At 43.4% G+C, this 15,142-nt stretch overlaps 1 protein-coding gene across 3 annotated transcripts in view; it reads right to left on the bottom strand.

Moving 5' to 3' along the window:
* Positions 1–15,142, bottom strand: part of cacna1ha (calcium channel, voltage-dependent, T type, alpha 1H subunit a) — a 126,191-nt gene continuing 111,049 nt past the window's right edge. For all 3 annotated transcript variants that reach the window (XM_069525061.1, XM_069525060.1, XM_069525062.1), the window contains 11 exons: positions 13,277–13,428; positions 12,633–12,742; positions 12,287–12,420; positions 11,889–11,959; positions 10,442–10,520; positions 8,371–8,492; positions 7,655–7,813; positions 7,423–7,563; positions 7,076–7,250; positions 5,640–5,797; positions 1–5,540 (listed from right to left, as the gene is read on the bottom strand). In XM_069525061.1, the coding sequence (XP_069381162.1) occupies positions 4,164–5,540; positions 5,640–5,797; positions 7,076–7,250; positions 7,423–7,563; positions 7,655–7,813; positions 8,371–8,492; positions 10,442–10,520; positions 11,889–11,959; positions 12,287–12,420; positions 12,633–12,742; positions 13,277–13,428 (2,678 nt within the window). In that variant the 3' untranslated portion in view covers positions 1–4,163. The remainder of the gene's footprint in view (positions 5,541–5,639; positions 5,798–7,075; positions 7,251–7,422; positions 7,564–7,654; positions 7,814–8,370; positions 8,493–10,441; positions 10,521–11,888; positions 11,960–12,286; positions 12,421–12,632; positions 12,743–13,276; positions 13,429–15,142) is intronic.

Below are 15,142 nucleotides of genomic sequence, written 5' to 3'. Positions count from 1 at the left end.
TTTCAGGAATAAAAAAAATCTTGTATTTTTTAATTGACAGGGAAACATCCTTCAGGACAACGGTTGGTCATCACACAATAATCAGCAACGATACAATGTAGAGAGTCCGACTGCGTGTCGAGCCTTAAAACACCTCCCCTGTCCCCCTCCCTTCTCCCGCCGTGACGGGGAATAACGGAGGGCTTATTATTGCAGACACATTGGCTCTCCTCCGACAAACAGAACACACCTCCTCCCCTCCTTGTAAGGCTTGGGGGGTGGTTTCGGGGTGGGGGGGTGCTTGGGCCAATCGCTGAAGGGTTGTAAAAAACAAAAGAAAGAAAGAAAGAAAGAAAGAAAAGAGAAGGCTTCTGATTCATCAAAATCAAGTTCTATCACAGTTTGAACATCTGGATCTGCTGTTGTGGCAACACTTGTTGTGGCGGCTTCAATCCGAGGCCGGACCAGCGAGAAAATACAACTTATTACTAAACCTGATCTGTCTGTTACAGAGCATCAGGGTCAAGGCTACTCCTACATAAAATATACATCAGTTAATTAGTTTCACCATCACCAGAGTTCTACCATGTTTGTGTGAATAAAGGTTCACCTCAACATTAAATAACAATGGTTCCAAACAAAATAGAACCAGTTCTGTTTCCATGTCTGTCTATAAAACTGTATAAAGAGGAGCTGCGTCCTCATACAGTAAATAACCACCCAGTATTGCATTGGACAATAAAGAATAGGGTAATTTAATCAGGTATCATTTTCAGATACCAATTAATCAGAGCCCAGTGCAATTAGGTAGTCAATCTACAAATGGAAACATCTGAAAATGCAAATATCAAAATCTCTAAAACATCCAGATGATTCTTTCCCAAAAGTTTTTTTTTCTTAAATCGTAACATGCAACAGTCAAAACTGTTTCCTCAAAAACAGGATTTAAATACTGAGATCCAAAGATCTGTAAATCGTAAGAACAAATATGCAGTCACCCTACCAAACTGTATTGATTATTATGGCAATGTGCTGGAGACCGGTGTTGTCTGCGCTAAGTCAAATACGAATGAAACGGAAAGAGGCTGTCGTCAGACTGCACTTAAAAACCTTCAGCGCTGACAGTCTGTGCAGGAAGAGGACATGAAACAGGACATGTTGCAAGGTGACAGAGTGTTTAAGCACATACTGTATAAAATGATTCTAAAAACCAGGGAGAATGAGCAACTGTGCCACGTTCAGGAGGGAGTGCAACGTCTCAGAATCCAACATCAGATGAGACGCTGTCAGAACTGAGAGGATTTAAATCTGTCTTTGCGAGACGCCGACATTTATCTAACTTTATCTGTTACGTTACGCTCTCCTGAACCTTCAGCTGCAGCGCTGCACTGCTGAATGTGATGTTGTCCAACCAGTCGGGTCAAAGGTGTGGACGTGTCGCAAAATGAACCAAACATACAGTCGTTTCTCTTGCTTTTCTCCTCATGTTTTAACTCAACAGTTACATGCATACTGCTGGAGGGATGCAAAGCTAATGAAAGATAATCTGATGATAATATAACAATTTGGACCTTTTTATTAGACCTTACTCTTACAAAAGTCTCTGCAGCTATCAGAGGCCTTTTAACACCAGTTTAGTTGGAGTGAAAGGAAAAAGGATATATGCTTTGAATGTGGTCGGTTTGGTTGGTAATAGCTATAGAGATGCATCATTTTTAATTTGCACAAATGTGAAAAAAAACAACCTGAGGTGATTATGGTACAGCATCAAAGCACTTTGGTTTCCCTCAGATTATAGAGGACTTGTGCATGTTACATGCTGATCAGACAGAAGAACAACAAAACTAAACACGAAGACGTCGACCCAGCCAGCTGCCTTTGAAAGTCAGGGATCGGTACCAGCAGCTTACACGCATGCTTCTCCTGTGCCAGTGCCAAACCAGATTGTGCACAAAACAGAAATACACATTGTGCTGTTGCTGAACACAAGTATGGCTTCATATGTGAACATTCAGCCACTGGAAGGGAAATGCTCACCATACTTTGTCATTCCCACCCTGCAGTGGGTGCATGATTTCATCTGTGGGTAGGTGCATTTACCATGACTCATGCAGTTAAAGTTTCAGTGTGTAGAATGTAGTGATATCTAGTGGTGAAGTTGCATGTTGCAGCTGAATACCCCTCCCCCCACCCCCCCCTTCCAAACACCAAAGAGAACTTGTGGTAGCCTCCAGTTTCATAAGGTTACTGTAAAAAACATGGCAGCCTCCATAGAGAGGAGCCTCTCCTCTATTTAAATATAAAGGGATGAACCACACTAGTGGAAACACCACTAGGATTATTTTATTTTTAATTTCCAGTAGATCCCTTTCACCTAAATCTTTCACACTGAACCTTTAAACAAACATGAAGTCTTGACTGTATTGTTCTGTTTACAGTCAGCGTGGATTAAAAGAAACAGTGATGAATGTCTTATTGAGTCCTCAGCAGGGATGCATGTCACTCTTCAGATTACAATAACAACCGTCGGCATGTGGGCCTGAGCTTTCTGACAAAACAACAGAAGCTTCCAGCTTAGGTTCCACCGCCACACGCAGGGGGCAGGTAACCTAAAGTAGCATGAACACTAGAGATAGAAACACTCGTAATCATCATATAAAATGGGTTTATATCGTATATAGTAGTTCTACAGTATGTACGAACACGAGTGTGGCTGTTTTATATAGCGTCAAGGTCACTATATTTACCACAAGTATATATTATTATTGCACTCTGGCTACACATACTTAGTAAGTTTGGTTGTCTTTAGATGTACAGAAACACTAAGTGGTGTCGGAGCTGATTCAGCTTGAAAACAGTTGAAGAAGAGATGCTCCGTGATGCCGCGTCGTGAGAATAACACTGGATTTTCTTCACGTGTATTCGTCAGGTCTAATAGAAACAAAGTGCAGTCAATTCCTAATGTGTTGCATACAATTTACTCGAATAAAAACGGTGGGAATTTTCATTTATTTTTTGAGATTTAAATTTGTGGAGATTCAAATCGTACTCGCTGCAGAGTCTAGGTGGGGAAACGTCTTGAAATCGATTTGGAACGCATCACTGAGCCCACGTCTTAAGACTGTTATTTAGACACCGGATACATAGAAATCTGAGACAAAGCTACAGAAACACATCACACCCCTGTTCTCTTCTTTCTCTTTTTCAAAATAGAAAAATAAAATCCCACTCCTCCACCGCAGCTAGTCTGCTGAGAGGAGGGTTGATCCCCTTCCACTGTTCTGCTCTCTGCTTTGAAAAGAAACATACATTCACAAGAGGACAACAGAGGGAAAACAAGCAACTTGAAATTCAAATTTTGTGTGCAAAAACATCTTAGATTTCTATAAAAATATGTGCATATGGATAGAGCTATTTTTAATCTCACCAAATACAGTATTTTCCTTTATGTACACTGCACAGATACACATACACTACAGCTCTGCCCTGCTCCCCCTCCTCTGTCGTTGCAGGCGTAAGAATAACATGGCCGACTTCCATGACAACAGATTCGACAGGAAAACGCACACTCACTCACTCACTCACACACAGACACACACACACACACACACACACAAACACTTCTGCTCTGATCAATGTGATCGAGGAGCAGAGGAGGGGCAAGTAGAACTTCTGTAGAAAACCTGAAGTTGCATATCCCACAATTCCCCCCATGCTCGCATTTCACAAACCCGCTTCCTGTAAAGGTCAGAGGTTCAGCCAGACGCTGCTTCCTGATTGGCTTGCATGGGAAGGGACAGTGTGTCAAAAAAAAAACTTTGGCTACGGAGTTAGGTGGCTTTAGTCCTGGTGTGTTTATAGTATTAGTCCGAACACACCACGTACAGTGGGTACTGTTACTCTGGTTCAGCCTCAGCGGAGCTGCTGTCCTTTGCGCTGGGTTCAGGATAATAGATCCATTGTATATTATCCGAGGACAGGACTGTACCAGCATCTCTCTGGAAAGAGAAATCAATGTCTTTTCAGTATTCAACAAAATGAAAACAAAGGATATTCCTCTCCCAGGATACTTCGAATTCTTCCCGTAGCATCCAATCTCTGCTGAGGTCAGCTGAGGCCGCACTAATCCAGCTCCAGAGATTTTGGGACCAAACAAACAACTTCCTGAAGGCAACGCTCAATGTTCACTGGGCGGTCCTCCGGTTCTTTGCACTGAATCCCGCACCACTTCCCAGTCTGTTGTCGAAAGGGGAAGAGCAGGTGGCCGTGTCAGCGTCTGACAGGCCAGCTGATAGGCCGCTCATGTATCTGGACTGTGGCTGGTCGAAGGTGAACTGGGGGAGGGGGATGCAGTCCCCCGTGAGAGACGAGTGCCTCGCAGCGGGGGAGAGGGAGCGTGTATGTGAGAAAGTGTTTGGGCCGAGAGGTGCGTGAGGCTGGATGAAGATGTTCGGACTGATGGGGATGTGTGGGTGTGTAGGTGTGGATGGGTGCGGGGAAGTGTATGACTGAGTGTGTGTTGGAGTAGATTCCCGCGAGGGAGTCAGTGTGTGAGTTGGTGAGTGTGCTTGCAGAGGTATGTGGATCGGTGTTAGTGCTCTGTGCGTCGGAGAGGGCACCTGTGTGTGTGGCGTCAAATCATAGGAGGGCGTCCTGCGTCTCAGCATCGTGCTGCAGTCGGCAGGTTTTGGGAGGGAGGGGATTTGGGGTGGTTCCTTCTCTGAGGGCGGGTGGATGGATATGCAGGGAGGACTCATCTTCTTCTTTCTGTGGCCACCCCCGACTGACTGCACCCTGACAGGAAATGCCTGGCCACCCTTCTCCGACTGGTGGGCCTCTTGTGTGAAGGGTTCATCGCCAGTGATGACGGCCTGTGGGAGGCAGACTTCGATGGAATGGCGGCGGTGGTCGTCAGGGTAACCAACGGACAGTGATGACGGCTTGTCCAGGAAGCCCTGGTTGTCGATGCTGATGCCCTTCCTGAAGTCACGGTCCTTCAATCCTGTCTGAAGCAGACTGAGCGTGCTCTTTGAGGAGGAGGAGGGTAGTAGCGGGGGAGGAAGCCGCGAGGAGTCGAGAGAGTAAGGAGAAGTGTAAGGGGAGAGGGAGTGGCTGCGGCCGACCTTCCCTTTGCTCTCCTCATCTCTCCACCTGCGGCTGGTGATGTGATACACCTCCTCGTCGGCCGGGTCGCAGAGGGAGGCGGCGGAGGGTGGTCTGGGTCTCCGGAGGCTTGCGGGGCGCAGCGGGAGACGTGGAGAGGGAGGCGGGGGGAGGAGAAGTGCGGGAGAAGACGGCTGAGGAGGGAGGGGAGAGGGGCAAGACAGGAGAGGAGGCAGAGGAGAGGGAGACGTGGGAGGAAGCGGGAAGGCAGAGGCCGAGCTGGGTGGGAGGGGAAGGGAGGAAGGAGAGGAGGGAGGAGGGGGAGGAGGGGGAAGAGGAGATGGGGAGGAGGTATGAAGAGACAGGGGAGAAGGGGACAGGGGAGGACGATGGACAGGGTTCGGCCTCTCCTGTTGTTCGTAACCCTGCGACTCCACCGAATCCACTTTAACTGCCACCTGCAACATGAAGTACAAGAACACACGTTATGACATCACGGTCAATTTAAACTGTTGTGTTTGTATTTGAATGTTTGTATGTGTGTACGCAGCTCTCACCTGTCTGTGCAGGGCACGGGGAGACAGGCTCGGTGTGGGCGGGGCGATGCGGGGCAGGGTGAGGGTGGGAGGCAACCGGGGGTGAACGGGGGAAACTTCCGGAACCTTCAGCAGAGCGTGACTCTCACATGGCTGCGAGTGAAGCGACGTCACTGAGCCTGAAGAGTCAGATGGAAAAGTGTTGGAGTCAGACACGATCAGATTCAACCCCACAGACACTCTTTGACGGCAAACACGTGCATTCGTGCGGAAAATTCATGCATCAACATTTCTAAAACTTTATTTTGATAGCATATTTGGATTTTAGAGTTTTATTTTATTTGTTCATCTATTTATCCTTATTTATAAACCTACCATCAAAATAAAGTGTTTTCTGCAAAGAAATCATTAGAACCCATTTGCACATTAAAAAAATATTCGTAAGGTCAGGGGATTGAGTCATACAGAAGAGTATAAGGCCAGTTCTCAGCACGTAAATCAGACCCTGGTTACGTTAACAGTCCCACGACTTTCAACCACTGCACTATGTTGCTACAAAATGTAGAGTGCGACTGCAAAGACGAGAAAGAGACTCCGTCATGAGCTAAATCTGTTTCGACTGTTGTGTAACCAGGGTCTCAGACATTCTGCACACACAGGTCCACTCCACCTGTGAGTTCAGATTTATTAAAAGTAAAAAGTGTGCAGCAAAGTCAGAGTTAGATTCCCGCACGAGTTCACTTTTCTTTTAGTCCAAGCTGAAAAGCCACTTCATCACGACTGTCTGGATCAAATTCTTTTAACATATACAAAGACTTTTTCTTCTTTTCTTCTTTTTGACTTTGCAGCTTGGTCGTGAAGTTAAGCATCATTCTAGCGGAGTATTCATTCGTTGAGCAGATGAGCCTGTGAGACGGTTGCAGAGATTCACATGGATCGGCTCATCCGCTGCAGTGAGTACCTTGGGACAGAGCTGTGTCTGTCCAGAGCCTGGCCACAACATGCCATTAGAACCTGACTGCAGATACAGTGAAACAGTGCTCGTCAGCGCTAAACAGTCACACTTCATTCTGCTCCTACTGTGACTGCTCACACACACACAAGCTCAAACTGGAGGATAAAATAATAATGTGATGTGACAACTGTGATTTCTTTGTCTAGAAGAATGGAAATCATGTTAGTGTTTAGTCACGAAGAGAGAGACCTGGTCGAGGCGAGAGCATATTGTGCATTTTCTTTTTTAAATTATAACTTTAACAACATTTCTAGGTGTATTCTGCATCATGTGACTAAAGCAAATATTAGATATATTATATATAACTTCAGCTCCTTCATTTAAATCAAATCACAGCATCATCTGGTTGTGCTTCAAACCATTCATTTTAGTCTGGTGCTAGTGTGTAGAAAAATCTCAGTGGTTGTTTAATACAAAGATAAAACAAGAGCTAATGAGGCACCTGAATGCTGATGCTCGCTCTGGGGACTGAGATCCACCTCCTCCAAAGCATAGGGGGCGCTGGCGGGCCGTACGGGTCGGAACATGTAGCTGTCGTTAGGCAGGGAGTGCATCCTGGATACGGACATCTTCCTTGACGACAGCAGGTCTGGGTCTTCACACTGGACTTCTTCCTCCTGCAGGGGGAGACAGAGACCGCACAGTGAGTTATACTGCAACACTGATTAAGGACAAATTCAGAAACATGTACCGAGAGTTATCAACGCTACTTTGTCCCCATAACCTCCCAATTTACATTTCCTGTGCAGTTCCCTGACCGACCCATGAGGAAGGTGATGTCGCCCCTACCTGTCCAGGTGACTGTGGACACGGCCCAACGTAGGCTCCTTCCACTGAGCTGCCATGGGAAGTTGTGCTTTGTCTGCGTTGCCTCTCCATCGCCATTTCCAAGGCGATCTCTGCATCCATCTCTGCATCCTCTTTAGCCTCCTGCAAAATCACACCCACATTCACTTAATGACTGCGTTTTACTGCGATTGTTATTGTGCATCTCAGGTGCACACGGTAATTAGTTCTGTACCTTGTTGCTTTCCTCGAGATGTTTCATCAAAACAGCCACCACCACGTTGACCAGGACAAACTGGGCCATGAGCACGAAGGTGACAAAGTAAATTGGAGAGACCAAGGGCAGGTAGGCGAGACAGTGGCGGTCTTCTGAATGACACTCCCTTAGAGTATCCTTAAGAGAGGCGGAGAATCAGGAACGAAGAAGGACAGAGGATAAGAAAGCGAGACGGACAGAAGGAAGGGATAGAGCAGATGATACTGGATAAATAATGTGAGGCTAAACTGATTTTACATTTGGAAGAATTTAAGTAGAACCAAGGAGAGTGGAGCAATATCTCTGGTGTGTTATCTGTATATCAACTACATTAAAGTTTAGATAATCAGGAAACAGGAACTTACAGTTTCTTTTCTTTAAAACTGACCTCAGTTATTGGTTAGTCACACAGTAAATGTACCAACTATTTGGGGCTAAACACAAATGTTCACAAAAGTACATTACGTTATGTCCTTGTTTTTTGACACAAGGCCAGTTTATCTGTATGTATATTTGAGTAAGTTATGGATTTTATCTCATATCTAGTTCTAATAACACAAAAATGAAAGTGTTGACATTGCACGACTCTAAGCTAATTTATTCTTCTATAATTGGTTTTGGAGGTCATTGCTCTCTCTGTGGCAACGAGATAATCTCGTCATCATTTCAGTGTGTGTGTGTGTGTTTGTTCCTACTTTCATAATCCCATTCCAGTTGTCTCCAGTGGACACACGGAACAGTGTGAGGAAGGCCATCCCAAAATTTTCAAAAGTTGCATGACGACTCAAGCCCTCACACGGGTTGTTCTCGTTGCAGGCTGATCAAAACAAAAACACAGACATACGTTACTTTCGCTGCATCGAGGACAAAACAACAACACGATAAAGTCACTGAAGAGTCGGTGTCTCGTTCAGAAAGTGAAATCAGCGTGTACTGAAACACATGAGCTGCTACACACTGTGTCCATGTGGACATGACAGGGACAGGGAAGCGTCAGGGTCAATTTGACGGAGAGTCCTCGTGGAGCCTCTGTTCAGAATCACCGTCACCAGATGACATCTTTTTTAAGAGGAAGTGAAAAACGAGACCTTGGAGTAATACATACGCACCTTGTATCTTATTCTAAGTATCGTTCACTGGGAGAAAAACAATCTTTTACACATTACAAATTAATGAATGATCTTCTTTAAAATATATATTGTCAGAAAGATTGATTGTCTAAAAAGAACAGAAACAAAAGAGGGGACAGATCTTTTAAAAGAAACTACGTGATATAAAATAAAACCAGTGTGATGAAGTATTTGATTGTAAAACTATAAAATGTATGTGTAATCAGCAACAGGACGTGGTGCAAGGGTGGAACTGGCATCTGGACATTGAACAGTGAACAGTAACTTTATATATATTTTTATGTTCAGATTCAAAGTGATGAATTTTCTTTCCTATCTCCTCTGCTTATGACCTTCTCTTATCTGCTTCTGCAGACACCAGAGGCAAAGAGTTAAGACGCCCAGAGCGCCGACAGACAGCATCACTCGTGTCTTAGGTCTCCCAAAGGACTTTCAGGTCTCACACCGTCTTCGTCTGAGGACACAATAATGTCATGAGACAATTAAGCCCGTGATCAGTGGAGCTGTGAGTAGAAGGGTGTAATATTTTTCACCAAAATACCAAAGTGTAAAATCACACTAAGTACTTCAACGATTTGAGGGATTTTGACTTTACAGCTGCTTCCTCTCATATTCTTTCTGTCATCTTACAAATAATCCCAGACATCATCCCTCCGCTGGAACGAGCGGAATTTCTTTCTTGGGAAATAAACAATTTAATAATCAGCACAGAGAAATGTTTTTTGATGATTTTTAATGTGAGATTTAAAAAGTGATCATCACTGTGAGCTAGACGAAACTTTAAAATGTCTAAAATAAGCACAGAAGACAGCTGCTTTCATACATGCATCGACTTTTAGGAACCCTGCCAGCCTCTCAGTAAAATGTCCAGGAATTGTCGGAGTGAGGCCATATGATAATACAGGAGGATCATTTCTGGATTCACAGGAAGCGAGTGGATGAGTGGATGAAGTTTCTGCCACGTGACGAACATAAAACTGGAAGAATACAGTCTGAGCCAGACCCCAGCCTCAACATACTGTGTCCTCTACCCAGGCTCCACAGATTTTCCTGGGGCAAGTCATGAACGTGACTGGGACTGTAAAGTAATGTTTCCTGGTCTTAAACAAGCTGTACTATAATAATCTCCCCCAAACGTCTCCACAGGGATCAATGAAGGTGCATGGTATCTTATCTTAAGCCTTCTTCAGCTGTGTGATATAATGAAGAGATGGAGCACGGCACATCCAGAAGCTTTGACAAAAGCAAAATAAAATCATGACACATAATGGGAGAGCAGACCTTCCTGAGCAAAATCACATTTGGCAACTTCTTCATTGCGAGGTTTTCGTTTTGTCCCCTCAGATGTATTTCTGTTAATCCTCCTCCCTGACACATTGTCGCACTCTCAGAGAAAATGAGTTCGATAGAGCGAGCCTATCTCAAGGAGGCAATATGCAAATAAATGTGATCATACAAATGTCATCTTCACTTGTTCGAAACAGGCCTCTAATGTGAGGATGGTGGAGAGAGAGAGAGAGAGAGAGACAGAGAGAGAAAGAGGATACAACAGAGACAGTTCAGGGGAAGGGAACGCTGCTGTAAGTCGTGACTGACTGTGTTAATGTGTGTGTATGTGAGAGAGAGAGAGACTGACCCAGTTTGCCAAAGAGCTCCACTCCCAGCGCAGCATAGATGAAGAAGAGCAGCATGAAGAGGAGGCCGAGGTTTCCCACCTGGAAGCAAAATACACGTTAGATCCCTGAACACAACAAACTCTGCAGTGAAAACACACCACGTTTAAAGCTGCGGGAAAAAGAAACGTTTTATTTCATTGCTTTTAAAAAAACGTAACCATGCAACGAAAGTGGAGAAAACATATTTACTAACAGTTCTTGCGCCTTTAAATCTTAAAGCTCTTAAAAAATAAGCAGAGTTCTGCATTAAAACCTTACTTGAGTAAAAGTATTTAAGTATTATCAGCAAAACGTTAAAATATGAAAAGCAGTCCATCTGATGTTTTTTATATTATAATACATTAATGTAGATAGATTCTGTGAACTTGATGCACCTCTTGTAACAACCTCTGCATCATACCTTCATATATTTCCCATTGTGTTTCCTTTCAGCCAGTTCTTTGAATCTGTGCTTGTGCTCTCTGTGCACTTGACATTTAATAAATAGCAGAACAATGGGGCCTGTCACTGCTTGTGCATTTAATCTTTGGTGCAGCTGCTCTTTTGAAGTTCTGCCAGGCTGCAGGAGAGGCCGAGACCTACGACACTGCAACAACATCCTTAACAAACTTAAAAACATTCCTCTTTACTTCAGCCTTTAACTAGATCGTGCACTTACCTGCACTACTGTGCTTTTATCATTGTGTTATCGCTCTCTTTCTCTGTTTTTATGCATTTTTTAAATTAAATTTTATTTCTTTTTCATTTAAATGTCATTTTAACATGTTCGTACGTTACTGAAAATCTGCTCTTCTATATGAATTACATTTAACATGTTTTTATTTTTATTAACATGATTTTGTTTGATCTTTATTGAATGCAAAGCACTTTGAGCTGCATTTCTTGTACGGAAGGTGCTATACAAATAAAGTTTATTATTATATTATTATCCATGGATGCACAAAAAGTAGAGTGCGGACTGGACAGAAAGAATATTGAGAAATATCAGGGGAGTCGGCTACACGGTAAAAACTGCGGCTTTAAAGAGAAGAAACTGCTTAATAATGGATCTTGATTCCTTCTGAACTTTCATGATTCCCACAAACTGTGTTCTAGGTGATGTGTCTGGCATTTGTTACTGTATCATGCATTTTTAATGAAACATCTAATGGAGTCCACAGTTCAGCTCAGGAAAGGTAAGGAAAGAAATGTACAAAATTAAAAAGACATTTTAGGGTCAGGGTAGAAATTTTGTAATGTGGACGAATATGCCTTCAGTTAAATATTCATCAACGTGCATAAATATTTCAGAGGCGTGTCTAGTCCAAAGAGAAACCTTCACACTGATCCTAAATTCACACACATACACACAACAAAAATAAAAAACAAACATGAATAAAAAGAGACCCCCGCAGGGTCTGTGTTCACCTGTGGCAGCGCTTGCATGACCGTGTCCAGCAGAGCTCTCATCCCTTTGGCCATCTTCAGAAGTTTTAGCACTGCAGAGACACAGGGGCCGTTTTAAACAGCAGGTTTCAGTCGGCCCATTTCGCAGAATTTACAGCGGCACAGCACAATACTTCTGCAGCACCGCAGCCACAGCAGGGATATGTATTTATTTCTATCAGCCAGGAGGCACCGGTGAGGTATTACTTATAATGCCGAACTTACAATAAAAATGTGCATCGCAAAATACACTTTATATTTATGGTGTTTGTTGTGATGACTGATACAACAATGTTCTGTGTGTGTTGTCATTGTGTACAAGATTAACAGGTATGGACGCGTGTGTGTGTGTGTGTGTGTGTGTGTGTGTGTGTGTGTACCTCTTGCTATTCGGAGCACTCTCATGATTCTGATGATGGTCGGGTTTATGGGCAGCGCTGCGTTCATTTTCAGCTCCTCCAGGGTGATGCCCATGATGGACAATGCCACGATAGCTATATCCAGCTGATTCCACCTGAACAAACGTACAAACCTTGTTCAACATTTCAGTTGTGAACAGAACAAACTAAGAAAGAGTTACAACTCAACCAGGGCACCACAAGACAGACAAACCAGCAGATCCCTTGAACTCAGTGTACTGAGAACAAGAAGCCACACAGACATTAAGAAGTATTTCTAGTTCACACATCGTCTTATCCAATTTGGACATAACAGCATTAGTTTTACCTGTCTTTGAAGAACCGGTGTATCCCAAATGCCACAAGTTTGAGCAGGGCCTCAATGACGAAGATGAAGGTGAACACGTAGTTGCAGTACTTCAGGACCTCCTCTAAATACTGAACACACACACACACACACATTCATTTCATAAACACCCCAGAAGAAGAGTGCTTATTAAATTTCTCAGGCAGTACTGAAAACTTATTTTTATTAAAATAAATAGGAGTTCTAAATTAAATGAATTAATTGTGTATACTAAAGGGGGATTATTTTTGCTGCTTAACTTCAAATACATATAAATTTAATTAGAGTATCGAAACAACAAACAGTGTTCAAAAGGAACTAATGCTTAAATCTATCATTATTACTTATTCAATCTATGAGGCAGGATCATAAATCTCAGTTTCACCTGTCAGCTTCAGTCAGTTTAACTTGAATAGCATTAAACCATAACAGGAGTTAACTGCAGAGTTTTATCTAATAATGAGCCTTTTCTTGACACTGGGTCAAATCACATTATTTCAAAACTGGAGCTGCAAACTAAACTGGTGCTTGTGGAGGCGGATGAGCTGCTGTGACTGAGAAAACCCAAAGCCCAAAGAAGGAGTTATTGTCACCATCACGTCTGTGCCTGCATGTGCACACGTTACCTTCGGTTGATTGTAGTGCTCGATGCTCATGGTAAAGACGTTGATGCAGATGATGAAGGTGATGAAGAGGTCCAGGTAGTGGCTGGTGCACAGTGTGTGGATGGACAGACGTAGGGGGTAGTAGTCTGCATAGTAAGGCCTCTGCTTGGCCTCTGGAGCACACAAACACAAGGAGAGACAAACAGGCAACAGTTGAAACACAGAGAGAGCCAGAGTGTCGCCGTGAGAAGCTGCAACCTGAATTTTAAAGATTACATGTATCCAGTGGTGTGCACAGAGAAATGAGGGGCAGGGAGGAGGGCGACCACCGCTGCCTTTTTTCTCAGATTCTTTTTTGCCTCCATTGAACCAGGATATTAATTATGTGTTTGGAGGACAGAGGCACCAGTTTTGGTTTCAAGTCACATCAAAAGTAATGAATTTCAAGTTCCAAGTACAAGTGCACTGACCTTAATGTCAAAAACAGACCTCACTGTAACCCCTGCCCCCCCTTTGGTACGCCTCGGTGTAGCCCCTTGTTATTTCCATCCCCGTCTCTAAGACACTCTGTGCACACCCCTGTCTGTGTGGCATGTCCAAGGAGCAGAGGACATGAGAGTCACAGGTACGGCTATAATATATATTTCATCATATATATGATCTATTATCACGTCATTCTTGTCTGGGTGGAACGTCTCTGCTGTGTATCCATTAAAAGCTTTTCATACTTTTCACTGCCCTTCAATATTAAACAGACTTTAATTGTAACATCTTAATTAAATGTTGCTGAAACGTGTATGTTTTTTTATGTCAGGTTATGTTTTGACTGTGTACTCACATGTCCATGATGATGGATTGTATTTATGTGAATACGTGCATGTCTATGTCCCCCTCCCATGTGTTCACCATATCTCCTGCATGCTGACATGCCTCTCATGTAGCATCTATGGCTGAAACAGGCTTCACAGTGAATGTTCAACAACACGTTCTTTTACCAAAAATGATGTAAATTCAGAAATTCAATCTCTTCACTCCACAGCAAAATTTCTTATTCCGTCTGTGATGCTGAACAATCACCGGAGCCTCGAAAAATCTCAATAGTCTAAAACGTCTTCATGTTTATTAGGTGAGTTTGATTAAATGGCCAAATGCTGGAGTTAAGTTTGGTTTTTTTTGGATTGGATAACATGACATTTCTGTGCTTTCTGTAGTTTTAGACCATTGAGACGTGTGACTTACATGAAAAGATGAAAAGAGCGTCGTTCTGCTCACAACATTTACTGCCTCTAGTCTACGTCTGTAATTCATGTGTTGATGGATAGAATTTAGTGTTGGAGCCAAACTGGCTGCCAATTAAAAAAAGGATGTGTTTCAGTATTCCCACAATGTAGTCTTAATAAAATACTGTGAGCATTTATTTTGCAATAGTTGGTGTGTTTCCAATGTTCCTGCCAGCACATGCTGAATCGTCAACAAGCTGTATCCGACCAACTTAACATCCTTAAACAACTTATTCCCCCAGATGTTTTGCAGATATAGCAGCCGAAGCGTCTGCTATGTTTCTGAGTCTGCCAGTCAAAGCGTAGTAACTAGAACTGTCCCACTTCTATCTGGAGACGCTTCAGGATCGGGGATGCACATGCACTCGTGGGGAGGGAAGGGAAGGAAAATCAAAAATGTTGCGAGCCAAATTCCCGGGGGAGAGGAGCATCCTCGCTCAGCCTCACACGCAGGAGGTGCTGCAGAAGTTCAACGGTAATAAAAAATATTATTCTTTCATTGTGAATAAACTTTACACTAGTGGCAGCTCTGCTGTTTGAGAGAGTGAGCATGTAGTTTTTTTTAAGTCAGGTTCATATGAATTTTTAGAGGTTGCTTAGAATGGCT

This window comes from Paralichthys olivaceus, chromosome 5, assembly GCF_024713975.1.
Source record: "Paralichthys olivaceus isolate ysfri-2021 chromosome 5, ASM2471397v2, whole genome shotgun sequence".
Taxonomy (NCBI): Eukaryota; Metazoa; Chordata; class Actinopteri; order Pleuronectiformes; family Paralichthyidae; genus Paralichthys; species Paralichthys olivaceus.
This window is presented reverse-complemented; position numbering and strand designations above follow the sequence as displayed.